A 21,093-nucleotide genomic window follows, 5' to 3' on the forward strand; every position below is an offset into this window, starting at 1 on the left:
AGTGAAGTCTCTCAGTCGTGTGCGACTCTTCGCGACCCCATGGACTGCAGCCTACCCAGCTCCTCCGCCCATGGGATTTTCCAGGCAAGAGCACTGGAGTGGGTTGCCATTGCCTTCTCCGATGGATCAACACATGTACTGTTAAATCATTTTTGGAACAATTATCCTTTTGGGTTTGACTTCTCTTGCAGATGGTGACTGCAGCCATGAAATTAAAAGACGCTTACTCCTTGGAAGGAAAGTTATGACCAATCTAGACAGCATATTAAAAAGCAGAGACATTACTTTGTCAACAAAAGTCTAGTCAAGGCTACGGTTTTTCCAGTAGTCATGCATGGATGTGACAGTTGGACTATAAAGAAAGCTGAGCGCAGAAAATGGATGCTTTTGAACTGTGGTGTTGGAGAAGACTCTTGAGAGTCCCTTGGACTGCAAGAAGATCCAACCAGTCCATCCTAAAGGAGATCAGTCCTGGGTGTTCACTGGAAGGACTGATGTTGAAGCTGAAACTCCAATACTTTGGCCACCTGATGTGAAGAACTGACTCATTTGAAAAGACCCTGATGCTGGGAAAGATTGAAGGCAGGAGGAGAAGGGGACAACAGAGGATGGATGAGATGGTTGGATGGCTCACTGACTCAATGGCCATGAGTTTGAGTAAACTCCGGGAGTTGGTGATGGCCAGGGAGGCCTGGCATGTTGCAGTTCATGGGGTCACAAAGAGTCAGACATGACTGAGCAACTGAACTGAACTTGGCATACTGTATTTGAAATTCATCCATATTGTTACATATACCAGTAATTTGTACCTTTTTATTGCTGAGAATTTCACTGTATGGATGTATTTGGGGTTAAAACACACACATTTGCAAACTAATGGACATTTGAGTTATCCAGATTTCAGTGAATACAAATAAAAGCATTAAAAACATTCACATACAGGTTGTTGTATAGACATAGGTTTTCATTTTGCATGTGGATTGGGATTGCTTGATCATATGGTCTATTTTTTCCTGTATAGGAAATTGCTTGGGTTTTTTTTATCTGAGCTTCAAACATTTGTGATTTGTTGTCCTTCATTATAGTTTGAAAATTCTTAACAGTTTTAAATATTCTTTAAATATTCTGCCCAGTTTCTTCTCTGTCTGGGACTCCAATGACATATTAGACTGTATGATATCAGCCCATAGACCTTGAGGGCTTCCCTGGTAGCTCAGACAGTAAAGAATCTGCCTGTAATGCAGGAAACCCTGGTTCAATCCCTGGATTGGAGAGATCTCCTGGAGAAGGGAATGACAACCCCCTCCAGTATTCTTGCCAGGTAATTCCATGAACAGAGGAGCCTGGTGGGCTACAGTCCATGGGCTCACAAAGAGTCAGGCACAACTGAGCAACTGCTATATATTATTATTCATAGACCTTGAGTACTGTTTTCTTTTTGGGAGTTTCAGTTTGGATAATTTCTGTTCACCTGTTTCCGAGTTTCCTGATTATTTCCTCAGGTATGGTAAGGTGTTCTGATGAGCCCAGAAAAGATATTCCTCATCTCTGATCCTGTGGTTTTCATTTCAGCTTGTCCCTTTCTTATAGTTTGTTTGCTGAAATCTGCTCATGTATATTATCCCAATTTTCAACTAGATCTTCAACATGTTAATCAGAGTTAAATCCCTGACCAATAGTTCCAATATCTAGGTCATATGTGAATAGAGTCTTATTGTTTTGTCTATCACAAATGGGTTGATTTTTTTCTTGCTTCTTTGTGTATCTCAAAATTTTTATTGAATGCCAATTGTTACTTATATATCAGTAGAGACTTAAGTCAATAGTATCAATGTCTGGAAAAAAGCAAGTCTCTTCTTCTGCCAGGCCATTTGTGTGGGGTTTGGTCAGTCTAGGCAGGAACTGGGCTAGGTTTGGGCTTTGTTGTTGCTATTCTTGCCTTTAGTGTACCACAGATTTCAGATCGCTGATGTTATTTTGTCTTTTGCTTGGGACTGTAGAATTTTTCTCAAGTGTTCATACTTCATCCTTAGCTTTCAGCTGTTGTGCATAACTGCACCATAACAACAGGTCTCTATGCCCTTTGCCCATGCCCCCAGCAACTGCTTGCTGGGTTGGTAGTCAGAGAGAAGTCAGGGTTCTTTGTTCTAATTCAGCCTCAGTCTTTAGTAAGTCCTTTGTGCCCAGTCCTTGGGAATGAGTCTCTTCTCAGCATTCTTGTCCCTCCTTTCTGTGGCAGCCAAACCCCGACTTGTATCTGTGGTTGGTCTTGAGAGGGAGTTTCCTGCCCCTCTTGCATTGGCAGGAGGCCTTTAATGGTAATGGTATAAAATCCTGGAGCTCAGGATTGAATCCTGTCCCTCCCAAGAGTAGAGGTTTTTTCTTACCTTGGCCCAGCAGCAATGAGTTTACATGTGCCCTATGTAGACAGGGTTTTCTGCTCCCCCCAGTGGCGTAGGCCTTTTTTGCTCCTGTTGAGGGAAGGACCTAGGCAGGGAGAAGCAAGGTTTCATGACTTTCCTATGTCTCCTTCCTTTGCATGCCTCCAAACCCAGGGAGGCGCTACAGAGGTTCAGCACCCCCATTCCTCCCAAGTCTTTCTCATGAACACAGGGTGGAGTTTTTTGTTTTGTTTTGTTTTTTTTAGGGTGGAGTTTTTGGGAAGAGCTGGTCTGTGCATGCACGGTCCCTCAATATCTCAGGCTCCCAGGGGTTTTATACTGTCATGTTAGCTTCAGTTTGGCCTTTAGCAATTCTTTAATATTTTAGTTGATTTTCTCTTATCTGCGTATATGATGGTCAACACTTCTCCCATGCCCTGCTACAGGTGAACAAGTCTACATCCTGTCTCTCCTTGGAGGGGTTTGTCCATCCTTGAAATTCAGGCTAGTTGACTGCCCTGCCACATTCGCCATCTGACAGACCCAATAAAATGCATGATTTTGTCATCTATCCAGTTTTCTGTTTGAGTCAGGGTGATACTCTTTCCAGACAGCTACATCACAGGCGTAAGTGGAACTTCTGAGTCTCCTTTTACCTAATATATTTTAAGAGGAACATTTTTAAAATCACTTCGGTAAATGTTAAATCATATCACGTGTGTATCGTATCACATGATGTAGCCCTAAGAACAAATACAATGAAAACCAAACAGTACTTTTCAGTAAGCTACTGTTGTCTGCCAAAGGCTGAGCCAGAAGCCCATGTTCTAAGAAAAAAAAAGTGTTACACAGGACTTCCCAGGGGGCGCAGTGGACAAGAATCTGCAAGTCAATGTAGAGAACATGGGTTCCACCCCTCGTCCGGGAAGACTGCACACGCTGCAGAGCTGCGTGCCACAACTCCTGAAATCTGTGTGCTCCAGGGACCGCAACAAAGGGTAGCCCCCAGTCTCCAAAACTAGAGAAAGCCCTGGAGCACCAAAGACTCAGCACAGCCATGAATAAATAAAATTATATATATATATAAAAGTGTTACATAAAAGAACTGATATTTACCTTTGATGTAACAGAAAGATGGGTGGGAAGGGGAGCAGGGCATGAAAATGAAACAACTTTTTGACTGTTTGATTCCATGTTATTTAATGTTACTTTTGCTTCACTGTCTTGTGTAGGCAGTTTATATTGTGAAATAAATTTCACTATAGATGTCCCTGACCACTAGAAAATGGGGATAAATAAAGGTTGACCCTTGAACAACACAGTTTTGAACTGCATGGGTCCACTCATACACACTCCCTGCCCCCTGTCCAGTAAACACATACTACAGTACTATACAATCTGCAACTTGGTTAAATCCATGGATACAGAACCTTGGATACAGAGGCTAACTATAAACTTATACACAGGTTTTTACCCGTGTCAGTGTCCTTAATCCCTGCACTGTGCACTGTTCAAAGATCAACTATATTGCAATTGAGCAAGTGACTTAGCTCTTGAGTTTTTGAATTTATTCCAGACTACCCTTTGACTGGAATATACTGGGTTGGCCCAGAAGTTCGTTTTGAGTTTTTCCTTAACAACTTATGGGAAAACCCTAACAAACTTTTTGGTCAATCCAGTAGAAGAAACAACAAAAGGGCCTGGATTTGGCTCTGTAGGGGTGTGCAGTATAGCAAAGGAGTGATACATAGACAAAACCCAGTAATAGGAAGCGGTAAATGCCCTGGTGGCTCAGATGGTAAAGTGTCTGCCTGCAATGCAGGAGACCAGGGTTTGATCCCTCGGTCAGGAAGATACCCTGGAGAAGGAAATGGCAACCCACTCCAGTACTCTTGCCTGGAAAATTCCATGGATGGAGGAGCCTGGTGGGCTACAGTCCATGGGGTCGCAAAGAGTCGGACACGACTGAGAGACGTCACTTCAAATGCCCTGGAAAGGTTAGGTACTAAAGATTAAGACCACATCTAAATGGGATGAAGAGAGAGGTGAGAGCAGGAAATTAATTCTGGAGAAGGCACAGTGAGGAAAAAGTATCCTAGGCAGAGATGACACCAGCACAAGAGAGGTCAAAGCAAGTAAGATATTTGGCTTATGACCAAAAATAAGCATATATATATACATATATATATGATACATATTATAAGATAAAAGGTCAACAGCTATATAAACAAGAAAAAGGCAGATGGTATTATTTAACAAATACTAGTTGCCTGCTACTTGCCAGGTATTGCTCTATGCTCTGCAGATATATCAGTTAAAAAAAAAGAAACAACACACTACGGAGCTTACATAAGCTCCATAAGTACAATGAATCAATAAATATATAGTGCTGGATGGTGATTAGTGCTACTGGGGGAAAAAAGCCACAAAGAAGGGGGATATATGTCTGTTAGTGGAGAGCAGTTTACATGGTTATCTGGAGAGGTCATGGAAAGCCTGAGGAGGAAGCAATTAAACATAGATCTGACTGGCGGGGGTTTGGGTCATACAGGAGTCGAGGAGAAGTTCTCCAGGCAGAGGGAACAGCCAGTGCAAAGACCCTGAGAGGGTGCCTCCTGGGGTGACTCAGGAACAGGAGACCCCCGTGGCTGGGATGCAGTGAGCACAGGGATGTACTTGAATTCATCCCTGGGAGGCAGGGGGAAGCAGTGGGGTTCAGTTCCTACAGGTCCTCCTAAGTTATTGTAAGGACTTTGTTTTGCTCTTGAGCAAGCTAAGAAGCCAAAGGATTTTAAGCAGCAAAATGACTCTGGCTGCTATGCTGAGAACTGACTAAAGAGTGGGGCAGGGACCAGGATGGCTTCAAGATCAATTTAGACCTTACTGGATTAATCATCTAGGGGTCTATGTAGATGACCTGATTTAGCCCAGGATAGTAACCCTGGAGAGGCTGTGGAGTGGTCACAGTTTGAAGACAGAACTGAAAGGGGTTGCTGACTTACGGCATGTGGCATGTAAGAGGAGTCATTGGTGATGTGTGGTGATGTGAGCAACTGAAAGTATACAACTGCCATCTGCTCATTCGCTTCAGTCATGTCTGACTCTTTGTGACCCCATGGACGGTAGCTTGCCAGTCTCCTCTGTCCATGGGATTTTCCTGACAAGAATACTGGAGGGGGTTGCCATTTCCTCCTCCAGGGGATCTTCCCCACCCAGGGATTGAATCGGTGTCTCCTGCATTGCAGGCAGATTCTTTACCACTGAGCCACCTACTGAAAGCCATCTAGTTAGGGATGAATCTGCTGGAGAGGCAGATGTGGTGACAGAAAATCCAGACCATGGTTTTGGACTTTCATAAGAGTAGAGTTGGTATGTAAACTTGGGAATGGCTTGAAAAATGGGTGAGATCGCTAACAGTGAGTAGAAATAAGACCTGGCATATGCTCCAAGGTTAGGAAGATGGGATAAACTAGCAAAGGACACAAAAGCAAATTGCCAGAAGGGTACAAAGAAAACCAAGAGAGCTGTGTTCTAGAAACCAAGTGACTCATTCTTTCAAGCAGGGAGGCGTCCACTGGCAGATGCCACCCACGTACTAAAGAGGTAAGATCTGAGAACTGACCACTGTATTTAACGGGGTGGACTGCTGGGGACCTTCACAAGGACTGTTTTGGTGATGTGGTGGTGGTGGCGGCAGCCTAAGTGGAATGGGTTCGGATGAAAATGGAAGGAGGAACTGGAAGGTAAAGCTGGGAGCTTTGCTGAAAAGGGAATAGAAAAATGGAGTGGTGGCTGAAGAGGGGTGTTAGGTCAATTTTTTAAAGATTAATCACAGCATGCCAATGGAAATGATGCAAGAGAGGGAGGGGGAGAAACTGCTGAAGTGCATTCCTTGAATAGGTAAGAAGGTGAGACCGAGTAAGTGGTGGCACTGGCTTTAGACAAGAGGAACATGAACAATTCACTACAATAAAAGGAGGGAAAAGCTGAGTACAAATCAAAGTGGATGAGTGGCTACTTGTACATTTAAAAGGTATCTTTGCCAGCAATGATGCAGGAGAAAAGGTGGTTGAGTCCTAACAATGTAACATTTACACAACAGTTCTGAGATAGGGAGCTCAAGCAACATCTATCTATATAATGTTACAGTGAACTACTTGAGGTTTTACCTTAGTTCATTTTAAGAAATGAGAAGGGAGCATGCCCCACTGACTCTCATGCTAACTGCTGACTTCACCCTCCCCAAGCACTGGCATGCTATTCCAATCAGCCATCATGAAACCAAACAAAAGACACACTCAAGCTTTGTCTGCTTTATTTCACTACATGAAGTTAAGCAATAAGGCAAAAGAGTAACCTGTCATTCATAAAGACCAAGGAGTGCCTCTCATTCCCAAAATGGACCAAAAAGGATATTTCTTACAAATATGCATGACATTTAGCTCATTAAGTCTATAAACAGTCTGAACAAAAGAAAACTCTAGTTGGCCAATCAAATCACAAATTCAGATTAAATTCCCCAAATTGCAGTTTCTAGTGCTAATGACATCTAATTTGCTTGCAGTTGTACACACTCACCATACTTTAAAAATCTTGCACCTGATCTAATATAAAAAACGAACAAATAAAAGTCCAAATTCACCAGCTGCAGATATTGAACCATTTCTACTAACACACAGAATTACCAGCTTGTACTGAAAACTATCTAGAAGAAACATTAAATCAATAGCTCTGTTATTCTGCGAGTTAACTTGGCTTCTGAGGAAAAAATTCTATGATCAAAAGTGTTTTTGTGTTTCTGTGTCACATGGGGGTGATGAGACCCATTACTTCAACATTGTTATTTCTGGGAACAAACACCAGCTATATGCCATAAATGCGTAACAGTGTGTAGTCTGTGCAAACATGTAAACACAGGACGTTGTTCTCTACCTTGAGGTTCATCTCCTCCACTGGCAAATATGAAGCACTGGCGTCATGGCAGGCTGTAGCGGGCAGTGAAATAGAAATTAATTTGACACTTTGTGTGGTCACAAAAACTTAAAATAATTTCTACAGTTTGCAAATTTGTCATTATACAACACGGTGCGCCAACTCCTAAGAGGCTAAGCCTTATTACTGTCATAATATTAGAGATATGACTTCTTTTTTTCTTATGCTGCAGCACATATATTACTCTGTAGAATATTGTTTCATAATATTGGTTTGATCTTAAGAGTACTATTTAGTGTCTTTCAAAGGTTTTCTAAATATTTCTACCTTCCAAGGGGAGCTGAAAAGTTACTGTGTCCTATATCTTAAATTGCTATATACATTTTTTTTAAACTAAAGGCTTGAACTTAGAAACAAAACCAGGGTATAAACAGGAAATTTCTCTTTCCCCCAAAAGTCTGTTGGCCACTTGCTAACAATACATTTATGGAAATGTGGTGCAGCTGGTAGTCTACTTTGTCAAGTCTCATTTTAGAAAACATCACAGAAACTAAGGTTGGCAAGCCAACTCCAGGATACCAAGTGAAAACAGCATGTGTGTTGTTAGGCAAGTATTCTGGGCTGCTTGTTGAACTATTTTATGGTTTATGATCAAAACGGTCTTATGTGACAAACTGTATGATAAAAGTCATAAACTCAGGAAGGAGGAAGGTTTCTTCTTAATATCCAGTTTTGGATTAAGAGATTACAAATGTTACTTTCCTCTTTAATCACTGGAAAGAACATTAGTTCAGATCATGATAAACATCTAACCTTTAAGATATTTTCTGCATTCCAGAAGTGAACTTGCCCACCAAGTTTTCTTTGGGCTCTTTCCAGGTCCCAAATACTCAACAACTTACTGAGTTAAAGAGGCAGAGAGAAGAAGGGGTACGGAGTAAGACATATAAAGCATGCCTCCCTGTTGGCAGCATCAATCCCTGGATATTGTGGCAACAGTTAAAATGAATAGAATTTGCCACCCCAGTGACATGACATGCAATTGCTTCCTTCTCAAATTTTCCCTAGGAGAAAAAGTTCCATATTCTGCTGGGAAAAAAATTTTAACAGCAACTAATACGTAAGTATCCTACATTCACTTAAAGAGGTCAAATGAAGGTGCCTTAACTATTTCACAGGTCTTTCCAATCATCGCAAAACTAAAGACGTGACAGTTCTATTTTCCTGCCAAATGGATGGGAGCCAGGAGGCAAGGAAAGGGATATATATTTAGAGTGCTAGACTATATCCAGTGGAATGCAAAAAGCAGTTGGTACAACACTGAGACCAGTGCCAGGTCATCAATAGCAGGTCTAACTTTCGGTTATTTTACGTTTTCATCTGTGAGACTGATCCTTTATGAGATCAGGTCAGGAGATTGTATGGACAGTTTCTCAACTGGTCAATTGAATGCCACTCCAAGGAACAGCCACCCCCTTTCCTGGGACGGAACTATGCTGCTGTGAGTCAACGTGCAGGGGTTCAGTGAGGGAGACAGACTTGCAGGTGTGAACAGAGGAGGGAACCAGAGGTACAGCAGCCGCTGTGCTCCTAACGCCTTGCCTGTGCGCCCACCCTCCCCGGAACAGGACTCAGTAGTGCACGGTACACCATTATAAACAAGGCCTAACGAAGCAGCGGCTTCCACACCGTAACAACGCAGGTTCGTGGTGATACTGTCCTTTGGGATCTGCCCGCCAGCGGAGCATTTTAAGGAAGAAGCGGGCCCAAGCTGAGCTCCACATGCTGGGTGAGCCAGATGACTTCTGCGCCCTGGTCAGTTTCTTCCATGGGGCGGATGGGAGTGGCCAGGTTTTTAAAATCATGCTTCATCTTAAAGCACACGGTCACTTCGCCCTCCTCACGTTGTGGGGTCACTTTGATGAAAATACCCACTTTGTTGGCCTTTCTGAAGGCTATAATGCTATGGAAGGAAATAAGCACAGCATTAGGCAGGTCACAGGTCAGCCAAGCCAGTTAGACTCACAGTCATTTTATGGCCCACAGGAAATCTCTGATGACAAGATATGATCAGAATCCCGTTTGTCAACAATGAAGAGTTTCTTCAGCAAAATGCCCATCTTCTTATTTTATTACAAAAGTAAAATACAGTCATAAAACTTAAGATAGGAAAAAGTAAATCTTTCTTCTTCCTTTCCTCTTCAGTATACAGAGAAAAACTGTCAACAGTTTGGCTCTTGACCTACTACGTATTTTTCCATGCACTTACACTTTTATGTTTTTTAAACCAAAACAAAAGGGACACACTATTCTGTAACAAGCTTTTTTCCCACTGTTTATCACAAACACCTGTCCATATTGGTATATATAGATCTTCTCCATCTTGCTTAATGGATGCAGAGCAACCATAATTTGTTTATACTGATTTCCTGTTACAAACATATTTTCACATTAACTTCTATAAACATGTGGTAATATTTCTACAGGATACAGACTGGTGCTAACTCAGAGCTTTAAAGAATTTCTGGAATATCATAAATCAGTGTATCTTGCAAATAGCCTCTGTGAATTAGGAATTTTTAGAATAGAAAAAAATCTCTAGTTGAAGTTTCCATCTCAGTTTTCTGATATGTACTTGAAGTTTGTGTTTAAACAGTTTAGCTTCAAAAGTAAAAAACAATGAAATAAACAGAACTTGATCTACTATCCAAATGATACTCAACTACTGTAAGAAAACTTACTGAAACTAAATATTTACATATTATCCACTATTATGTACTATTAATTTCCAGATATCTGGAAGTCCTATAAAGTACAATAATGTGAAACATAATTAAGCACTATACTAGCACAGCCATTTTGAACTAAATTTTATTTATATTAGATTCATTTAAAAAATTCAATTAAAAATAGTTTAAAAAAAAAAAAAAAGTCTTTCTAGCCTTAATTTCCCAGGCAACCACTAATGCCTGGGAAGCTTTAAAAAAAAAAAAATTCAGATTCTTGGTGCCTACCTAGACCTGCTAAAGAGAAGCTGTGGGGACTGGTACTCTATATGGAATTTAAGAAAAGACAAAACACCCAACCTGGTGCTTTCTGAAGTTAACCCAAGTGTTGCGATCACTGTACTAACCTCACCTTTGCTGTCACTTGGTTTTTCTAATTTGTCCCATGTTATTATATTTGTTCTCTCCAGTATCTTGGTGAGGAAGCTTTTAATCATTTTGTTAAAAACCCTTAAATGTGCCCTATACTAGTGTACTAAATGCTATTGCTTTTCAGCTCAAAGCACATTCTTTGTTTTCTTAATTTATTTTCTTGACCACACCACACATCTTGTGGGATCTTAGTTCCCCGAACAGGGATGGAACCTGGGCCCTCTGAAGTGGAGGTGTGGAGTCCTAACCACTGGACTGCCAGGGAATTCCCTAAGCCCACTTTCTGTATCCTGCTTTGTGACACAGGATTCTGCTAACCACACTCCTGCTTTTTAGGCTGGCTCCCTTCAGGGGCTCTAACAGAGACCAGTAGCCTCTGGGAAGAAGGGGCTGCTCCTCCGGGTGAGCCTCCTATCTCCATGCAGCTCCAGCGGGCAGCACGCCAGCAATGCGTCTTCACTCAGGAAGTGGCATATCCAGGTGCGGTTTCCAACTGCATAACCAGCTTCAGCATGCCACTCTGCCTCTGCCAGCCTGCCATGCCAGCACCAGTCAGGCAGTGTCCCCTCCCTCCCCCATTTCCCAGAGGTCTGATTTGCAGCTCCACGGGGCTCCTCCTTCCTTCAAGCTTCTAAATTCTAATCATTTTATAACCATTTCTCTTAATTCTCTTAGCCCTAGGCATGGTAACTGCTTCACTGAATTGCCATCTCTGGGATATTTCAGATTTCTTTTTAACTTTTAAAGTTACCCAGTTAACAAGTCTTCATATTAAATTCTCTCTGTTCAAATAACAGATGTGATTTCTGTTTTTTAGACTGAAAGCTAACCAAAATATTCCTCATCTGGGAAAGGTTTGGCTTTTACTTCTCAGTTAGTAACTGAGAAGTATTAGGTATGAGAGAGTAAAATCTATTAATCACTCAAAGAGGGACAGGTGGCGGGGAAGTTGACAAATCCAATGATAAATCTCTGGGGAAAGAGTACTGTACCCTGTACACAATCATTAACAAACACGCACCTGAAAATTTTTTACCATGGGAAACACAGGTTAAAACAACTGTGCTTACAGAATGATCCTAATTATGGAAATGTTACTGGTGTTTATCTCTGGTGGTGAGATTTCATTTTCTTCTTCATATATATGATTTAATATATCCTATAATATGGGTTTCCCTTGTGGCTCAAGTGGTAAAGAATCTGCCTGCAATGTGGGAGACCTGGGTTCGATCCCTGGGTTAGGAAGATCCCCTGGGGAAGGGAAAGGCTACCCACTCCAGTATCCTGGCCTGGAGAATTTCATGGACTCTATAGTCCATGGGGTCACAAAGAGTCAGACACAACTGAGCAACTTTCATTTTCACTTCACCAATCTATCTTCGTATGTATCAGTTAATAATAATAAATAGGAAGAAAAAACTACTTAAATTCAGGTAAGAAAACAGATCTACCAGTGGGCCTCCTGTAAACCAGCCAGCTGTGGCGTGTGGGTGGGAGGGTGGGGGCGGGTCACAGGAAGCTCACTCACTCAGGATCGTCCTGGAAGTCCTGGGGCTCTGCCAACTCGTCGTACTCTGCTGCTGCATCCTTGCCGGCTAACACGAGCTCTTTGGGAGGCACCACCACCTGGAGAGCAGCACAGACAGGCTGGCCTCAGAAGGGGTCGGCGCACTGCAAGCATTCATCCAACAGAGGACAGCAAAGCACTGCCCTGACCCAGACATACAGAAGGAAGCAGCAAGTTTCAAGAAACATACAACATTGCTTCACTTACAAAAAAGTTTAAAAGCATATTGTTTGGGAATACAGACATGTATGATAAAGATTAAGAACAAAGAAATTTAAGGGAATGAAAAAGTCAAGAGAGTGCTTAGTTCATTGGGGTTGCCATGGCTAATTCAAGTGGGAGGACATGGGGGCTTCAATTGTGCCTTCAATGTTTTATTTCTTAAGGGGCTGGTAGAACATGGGTGTTTAGTATATTGTTCTCTATACTCTGTGGTATAAAAAAAGAAAAACAAAAAGGAGAAACACATAAAACATATAAAGGAGAAAAACACATAAAGGAGAAACTTAAAACTTCCAACAATACAAGAGAAGATTCTACACATGGACATCACCAGATGGTCAATACTGACATCAGACTGATTATATTCTTTGCACCCAAAGATGGAGAAGCTCTACACAGTCAGCAAAAACAAGACCGGGAGCTGACTGTGGCTCAGATCATGAACTCCTTATTGCCAAATTCAGACGTAAGTTGATGAAAGTAGGGAAAACCACTAGACCATTCAGGTATGACCTAAATCAAATCCCTTTTGATTATACAGTGGAAGTGACAGATTCAAGGAATTAGATCTGATAGACGAGAGTGCCTGAAGAACTATAGACGGAGGCTCATGATGTTGTACAGGAGACAGTGATCAAGACAATCCCCAAGAAAAAGAAATGCAAAAAGGCGAAATGGTTGTCTGAGGACGCCTTACAAATAGCTGAGAAAAGAAGATAAGCTAAAGGCAAAAGAGAAAAGGGAAGATATACCCATTTGAATGCAGAGTTCCAAAGAATAGCAAAGAGAGATAAGAAAGCCTTCCTCAATGATCAATGAAGGTGATCAATGGAAATAGAGCAAAACAATAAAATGGGAAAGACTAGAGATATCTTTGAGAAAATCAGAGATACCAAGGTAACATTCCATGCAAAGATGAGTACAATAAAGGACAGAAATGGTATGGACCTGACAGAAGCAGAAGAGATTAAGAAGAGGTGGCAAGAATACACAGAACTATACAAAAAGATCTTAATGACCCAGATAACCACGATGGTGTGATCACTCACCTAGAGGCAGACATCCTGGAATGAGAAGTCAAGTGGGCCTTAGGAAGCATCACTACAAACAAAGCTAGTGGAGGTGATGGAATTCCAGCTGAGCTATTTCAAATCCTAAAAGATGATGCTGTTAAAGTGCTGCACTCAATCTGCCACAAATTTGGAAAACTCAGCAGTGGCCACAGGACTGGAAAAGGTCAGTTTTCATTCCAATCCCAAAGAATGTTCAAACTACCGCACAATTGCACTCATCTCACATGCTAGCAAAGTAATGCTCAAAATTCTCCAAGCCAGGCTTCAACAGTACGTGAACCGTGAACTTCCAGATGTTCAAGCTGGACTTAGAAAAGGCAGAGGAATCAGAGATCAAAGTGTCAACATCTGCTGGATTATAGAAAAAGCAAGAAAGTTCCAGAAAAACATCTACTTCTGCTTTATTGACTATGCCAAAGCCTTTGACTGTGTGGATCACCACAAACTGTGGAAAATTCTTCAAGAGATGGGAATATCAGACCACCTTACCTTACCTGCCTCCTGAGAAATCTGCATGCAGGTCAAGAAGCAACAGTTAGAACCAGATATGGAACAATAGACTGGTTCCAAACTGGGAAAGGAGTTCATCAGTCAAGGCTGTATATTGTCACCCTTCTTATTTAACTTCTATGCAGAGTACATCATGCGAAATGCCGGGCTGGATGAAGCACAACCTGGAATCAAGACTGCCAGGAGAAATATCAATAACCTTAGATAACGCAGATGACACCACCTTCATGGTAGATAGCAAAAAAGAACTCAAGACCCTCTTGATGAGAATGAAAGAAGAGACTGAAAAAGCTGGCTTAAAACTCAACATATAAAAAACGAAGATCATGGCATCTGGTCCCATCATTTCATGACAGATAGATGGGGAAACAGTGGAAACAGTGACATATTTTATTTCGGGGGGCTCCAAAATCACTGCAGATGGTGACTGCAGCCATGAAATAAAAAGATGCTAGCTCCTTGGAAGAAAAGGTATGACAAACCTAGACAGCGTATTATGAATCAGAGACATTACTTTGCTGACAAAGGTCTGTCTAGTCAAAGCTATGGTTTTTCCAGCAGACATGTTTGGATGTAAGAGTTGGACCATAAAGAAGGCTGAGGGCTGAAGAATTGATGCTTTTGAACTGTGGTGTTGGAGAAGACTCTTGAGAGTCCCTTGGCCTGCAAGGAGGTCAAACAAGCCCATCCTAAAGGAAATCAGTCCTGAATATTCTATTGATAGGATTGACCCTGAAGCTGAAATTCCAATACTTTGACCACCCCGATGCAAAGGACGACCCTGATGCTGGGAAAGATAGAGGTGGGAGGAGAAGGGGACGACAGAGGATGAGATGGTTGGATGGCATCACCAACTCGCTGGACATGAGTTTGAGCAAGCCCTGTGAGTTAGTGATGGACAGGAAAGCCTGGCGTCCTGCAGTCCATGGGGTCGCAAAGAGTAGACACGACTAAGCGACTAAACTGAACTGAAAGGAGAAACAGTGGTTCCAACATATTTTCTGAAATGGGAATATTGGCTGTGTTTATGGCCATGAAAAACAGTTTTCTTCAGACTTAGCCTGTGGCTGTAACTAGGCTTCAACTTTGCTATGTTAGAGGTTAACAGATAATAACGTTAATAAAATTTCTAATTATGGAAATAAATGTGGCTGGGGAGCTGAAAGAGAAAAGCAGCAAATTCATAAGCTAGGTATATTTATCAGGCACTTATTTCTATATGGATAGAGACACTGGATAGATAGCTCACTAGTGTTATTTTGAAAAGGAGCAAGGACAGATGAGTGTCATCTCTCTTTGGAAGTGATGCTGGGAAATGAATCATTAAAAAGCAGAAGGAAAAATAAAGAGATAAATTCTCTACTAATAAGCATAACTTGAAAAACGGCTAATTAAAGACATAGGCATCCTTTCTGCTGATTTGTGATGAATATCATGCTGAATTATGAGTCAATAAAATGGTCTATTATAGAGAAAAGTTCTTGTTCTAAAATTTCAAGTACTAGATGAATCATGAAGTAAAATGTAGAAAGGTCTCAGTTCATTCATTCAAGTAATACTGAGAGTCAAAACTGCCTATTTTAATATTTAGTGCCACGTATACTCTATGTAGGGCTTCCCAGGTGGTGCTAGTGGTAAAGAACACACCTGCCAATGCTGGAGACACAAGAGATGCGGGTTCAATCCCTGGGTCAGGAAGATCCCCTGGAGGAGGGCATGACAACCGACTCCATTACTATTGCCTGGAGAATCCCACGGACAGAGGGGCCTGGCGGACTATGGTCCACAGGGTTGCAAAGAGTTGGACATGACTGAGGTGACTTAGCATGCACACACACACGCATACTCTATGTAAGCAGAGGGGATCTAGCTGAGGCACATCAGCTTTTAAAAGGAAATGTCATTTCCTTTGCATCTTGAAGAATGAGTATGCCTCAGGCAGAAAGAGAGGTATGGGCATGTCTGTCAGAAGAGTGGGATGGGAAGGAAGAATTCTAGGTAAAATGAGTAGCATATATAATTCTCCAGGAACATTAGAGTTTATGACCCATTGGATCTGCTTGGATCTCAATTAATGTGCATGATCTAGAGTACGCTAGATTTAGTCATTTTAGGGAAGATCATCACGGAAGAAAAGAGATGAGGTTATTAAGGAGCTCTTAAGCTATGCCAAGGAATTTAGTTTATTCCAACGTCAGAGGGACACCAAACAAGCAGCCTGCCATGATCAAAGCTAAATCTTAGAAAGATAATCCTAACTGCAAGACAGAAGATGGGCTGGAGTGGAAGTGGGGGTGAACTAAAAACAGGGAGTTAGAAAGTCACTGTCATAGTCCATGTGAGAAATGATGAAACCCTCAAAAAGGGCAGCGGCAGTGTGCCTGCAGATAAAGTAGAAAATTCTAGAGGTGAAATCAAGAGAACCTAAAGACTGGATGTGAAAATGAGAGTGTGGAGTCCTTTAAAGCAGGTCAAATGAGGCCACTCCAGGAAAGTCAGGGTCACTCAGAATGAAGCAAAACACTCCTACCTTAGCAGTGCTGTTGATATTATCAGGGTCCCCCTCCTCGCACTCCAAAAGAGTCACATGTGTGAGGTTCTCCACTGGATTCGTGAGAGTCAGGAGGACCTGGCTCTCCTGGGGAAAAGGAAAGGTATCTTTCAGACATTCTTCACTGCTGCCACCTAGGTCCACCTTCTTTCATGATTATATCACAAAATCATCACCCCGTGCACCCCTGCCTCCCACCATCACTCCTGAGCACCCCACCTGTACCTCTACATCACTGCATTCTTAAATGCTCACCTCCTATATTACTTATACACTAGTCTATATACTCTCTAGAGTTGCTATTTCACTGAGGAAATAGATCAGATTCCATAAAAAGGGCCAGTTACTAGATCCAGAAATTCTGAGAAACATACATTATCTAAGTGATTGTTTAAAGTTTATAACTCTTACCCTACCCAGGATGTCACTAGGACTTAAAAGAAGGAAGTCCTCATGAATAAAATATAGGAGCCACAGCCAGCCAGATGTATTAATACAGGGAAAAAAAAGGGGGGTATATCAAGACTATAGAAGACTTTTAAGATTTCTTGAACTTTTTTGGTATGCTCTTTAGATTAGCAAAATAAAAGAAATCTTTGAAATGAACAGGGACTATAAAAGTGTCTTTATTGCTGTAGAACATTCTGTAATTTGTTGGGAGGCATGTGTGGGAGTTAAGGACTCAAAGAACAGAGGGGCTGCGGTAATGAAGAAATCTATGACAACACACACACACACACACACAGATGTTACAGAATCATACACACACACGGTGTACACACACACACACACACACACACACAAACACACACACAGAGAGGAAGAGAGCTGAAGCTACCTGTGGGGTCTAATATTCTCTCAGAATCATACACACACACGGTGTACACACACACACACACACACACACACACACACACACACACGCAGAGGAAGAGAGCTGAAGCTACCTGTGGGGTCTAATATCTCCCTTTTCACCAGCCATAATTCTACCACCATATAATGTGCACCCTGCTCCTTCTGCACATATATCAAAAATGCTACGATCAAGAATCCCAGCTTAAAAAAAAAAAAAAAGAATTCCAGCTTAAGGACACTTAAAATCTCAGTCCCTTTATTATTTCAAACTTCCTTCTTTTCTATGTCTTGCTCATTGAATCCCGTGTCAAATATGCACAGCCACCACATACACTAAGAACACGTCTTCAATCAATTAACTCTTTCTCTTCCCGTTAATATACATGGTACTAACCTTCATGTAGCGAAGGTTGGGAATTGACATGATTCTCACTTCTGGGATATAATTGCTGTAAGTGAATAAAAAATGTATTAATGTTCATTGTGGTCTCTTAAAAGATATGATTTTTTCTTATTAATCAGAACATGTCAGAGAAAATTTTAAAGATTCTTCCTATCACTATAATAAGAATTTAAGACATGAAATCAAACCGGTAATGAGTTCTTTCTGAAATCTCACATGTACCTCTATATATCCATGCATCAAGGTGGATATCTCCCTTATGTATTTATTAGATATGTCTTTTGAGATTTTTATTAATTCATTTCTGTAAATCTATACAGCAACTGGTGATAAGATCCAACACTGACTTAATAATACATTGCAGGGGTGCAAAAACAATACCACATACTTACCAAACACTTTTACATAGCATTTACTATGTGCCAGGCAATATTTGAAGTTTGTTACAAATATTAATTCATGTAATCCTCATTGCAACTGCATTAAACAGGTATTACTATTATCCCCATTATAAAGATGAAGACACTAGGCTTAGGAGAAGCAGCCTGCTGGAAGTGGCCAGGATTCAAACCTAGGCAGACTGGCTGCAAGGTCTTGCTCTTAACCGCTCTGTATCGCTACCTCTCTGAATAAGACAATAGAATACTGTACTTATGTGTACTTGTTCTGGATTCAAAACCACTGTGGTTCAAATTCCAGCTTAGTATTTATATACTAAGATATTCCTTTGTAAAGAGCAGGGCAAGATGTTTAGCTCTTTGTGTATTGGTTTCTTCAATCATAAAATGAGAACATTGAAAGTTCCTTTTTATTGTGAAGAACAAATTAAATAGTATGTACAAAAAGTGCTTGGGACAAAGCACGCATAAATGTTATCATGCAAATATTAACTAAAGATAAAATCTATTGCAGAAACACTTCAAGAGGGTGCATGTAGGAGGGCATCTTAGCATTACGGTATTTTAACTTCAGACTAGCTATTTTTCATGATCGTCATCACAATTCTCTGAGTAATTTGATATAAAATTCAAGGGCCCCACTATCAAAGATTTGGATTTAGCTGGTCTGATTTGTGGCCAGAACGTATGTATTAAGATTCCTTGGTGACTCTGCCATGACGCCAGAAAAAAAATACACTTTTTTCCCCAAAGAACTCTTAAAAAACTGATGTGAAGCACATCTGGCCATTGAGGATTTCTGCAAGGAGTGTAATTCTTAATTAATTCTTAATTAGGAAAGGAGTTCGTACCACATGTCACTTCTGTAGTCCTAATCAGTCATGCATTAAATAACGGTAGTTAGGGAAACAGATCTTACTGTATGGGGTTTTACAGTTACAAAGCATTTGCAAACATAATAGCTCATTTGATCCTTCTTAACAAACACATGACGATGGCAGGACTGGTATTATGCCCATTTCAGAGATGAGGAAAATCAGTTTAGACAAATTCTGTGACAGAACCCATATCTGGCCCTCCTAGTTCCTTCCTCCTAAGTTACCAGACCAGTACTTATCTGCCATTTGAATGCCAATGATTTCTTTTTAATTGTTGTATAATACTCTACATGCATGTATCTCAATTTAATCAACTATTTCTTTTTTAATGGTTAATCAGTTTGACAGTAAAACTGTTTCTAGCTTTTTACCATTAAAATGTTACAACACACATCTTTTAAAAATGTATCTTTATATATTACTGGTCTTTATATATAGCTTTTGTTTCTATAGAATAGATTCATGAGATAGTACCACCAGGTTAAAATGTGTATGTCATTTTGTCTTGATATTCCAAGTCACTCTTCAGAAAGACTCTAGCAATTCACTCTACCAACAATATGTACAAGTATGTTTATCCACATTCCCATGAGCACTCAGAACTATTATTTAAAAGTTCCCTATCAAGTCTCAGCATCTTTCCATATATTTACCAGCCATTTGGAATTTCTATTCTGTGAGCGACATTATTCAAATCCTTTGCCCCACCTCATCTCCCCATCCCACCCATTCCAGGGATATTCAAGTTTTATTTATCATGGAGTAGCAAATATTCTTTCTTACTCAACTGTCTCAGGACTTTGTTGTCAATTTTGTTTTTTATAACTCATATTTTTCTCCTAAGGTCAAAGCTGGCTATTTTCCTTATTAGCTTTTGGGCTTCCTGCCTTACTGGCTCTCTCACCCTAAAGTCAAGATAATAATTTCTTAGTTATTCTTTTTGATAGATGATTTTCATACACAAAATTCCCTTCTACTGACAAGTCCCAGTGAGTTAACATGAATTTAATTATTTTCATCCCATGCAACAAAGCACTATCAGAACATTCAATAACAGTGTCACAGGATGGTCTTCCGTCTGCTATATTTATAGTTTTTTACTTTATTTTTTAAAAAGATCATCCCAAACTTAGGTACTTTATCATTTGGAATGAACGACTCTCCAACCAACAACATACCACATTGCCAGAGACCATACTATTACATGTCCCTGATACAAACACCTTGGATTCTGTGTCTGTAGACTTGCCTTAAACTTCCTGTTATGTATTTCAAAACCAAAACAAGAACAGAATAGCAAGATTATTCTGATGTAGCTTCTCTCTTCCTTTTTTAAGCCAAGAGTAAGCACATTTCATAGTGGGGGAAAAACAAAACAGTAACCTGAAACACCAAGCCCAAATACTCACACAGCAACCATCTGGATTTTGAATTTGATAGATGTTGGATTAAATTCTGGCTTGCTCAAATTATGTTCACATTTCTAAAATGAAAAAAATACATAATATATATCGGAGGAAAACAAGAATACAATCTGCTGATCCACACAGCTGTTAAATTCAGAAGCACAGCATTTAATACAGTTTGATTTTATTTTGCTGCAAGATCACATATATTTTAAAACAGTGTATATTACTGATAACCAAAATATAGGAAAGATGATGTTTTGGACTTCTGGAAATAAGCAACCACACTATCAAATATTATAACCCTTATTCTTCAAATTGAAATAATAACTAACAAATACTTTATAAGATTTTTTTATTTTTAAATGTATTTCTGGCTATGCTGGGTCTTCACTGCCATGCACAGGGTTTCTTTAGTTGTGGTTAGAGGGCTTCTCACTGTGGTGAGTTCTCTTGTTGCAGAGTACAGGCTCTCCTAGAAGGCAATGGCACCCCACTCCAGTACTCTTTCCTGGAAAATCCCATGGATGGAGGAGCCTGGTAGGCTGCAGTCCATGGGATCGCTAAGAGTCAGACAGGACTGAGCGACTTCACTTTCACTTTTAACTTTCATGCATTGGAGAAGGAAATGGCAACCCACTCCAGTGTTCTTGCCTGGAGAATCCCAGGGACAGAGGAGCCTGGTGGGCTGCCGTCTATGGGGTAGCACAGAGTCGGACACGACTGAAGCGACTTAGCAGCAGCAGCATAGGCTCTAGG

The 21,093-nt window shown here is 40.8% G+C and overlaps 1 protein-coding gene across 1 annotated transcript in view; it reads right to left on the reverse strand.

The window, feature by feature from the left end:
* Positions 1-6,679: 6,679 nt before the first annotated feature.
* The window catches only part of DCTN4 (dynactin subunit 4), a 30,972-nt gene continuing 16,558 nt past the window's right edge, over positions 6,680-21,093 (reverse strand). Inside the window, exons 9-13 of the mRNA XM_043913316.1 lie at positions 20,338-20,411; positions 17,644-17,698; positions 16,374-16,481; positions 12,000-12,097; positions 6,680-9,276 (exon numbers count right to left, since the gene is read on the reverse strand). Coding sequence (XP_043769251.1) covers positions 9,063-9,276; positions 12,000-12,097; positions 16,374-16,481; positions 17,644-17,698; positions 20,338-20,411 — 549 coding nt within the window. The 3' untranslated portion in view covers positions 6,680-9,062. The remainder of the gene's footprint in view (positions 9,277-11,999; positions 12,098-16,373; positions 16,482-17,643; positions 17,699-20,337; positions 20,412-21,093) is intronic.

This window comes from Cervus elaphus, chromosome 9 (assembly GCF_910594005.1).
Source record: "Cervus elaphus chromosome 9, mCerEla1.1, whole genome shotgun sequence".
Classification (NCBI taxonomy): domain Eukaryota; kingdom Metazoa; phylum Chordata; class Mammalia; order Artiodactyla; family Cervidae; genus Cervus; species Cervus elaphus.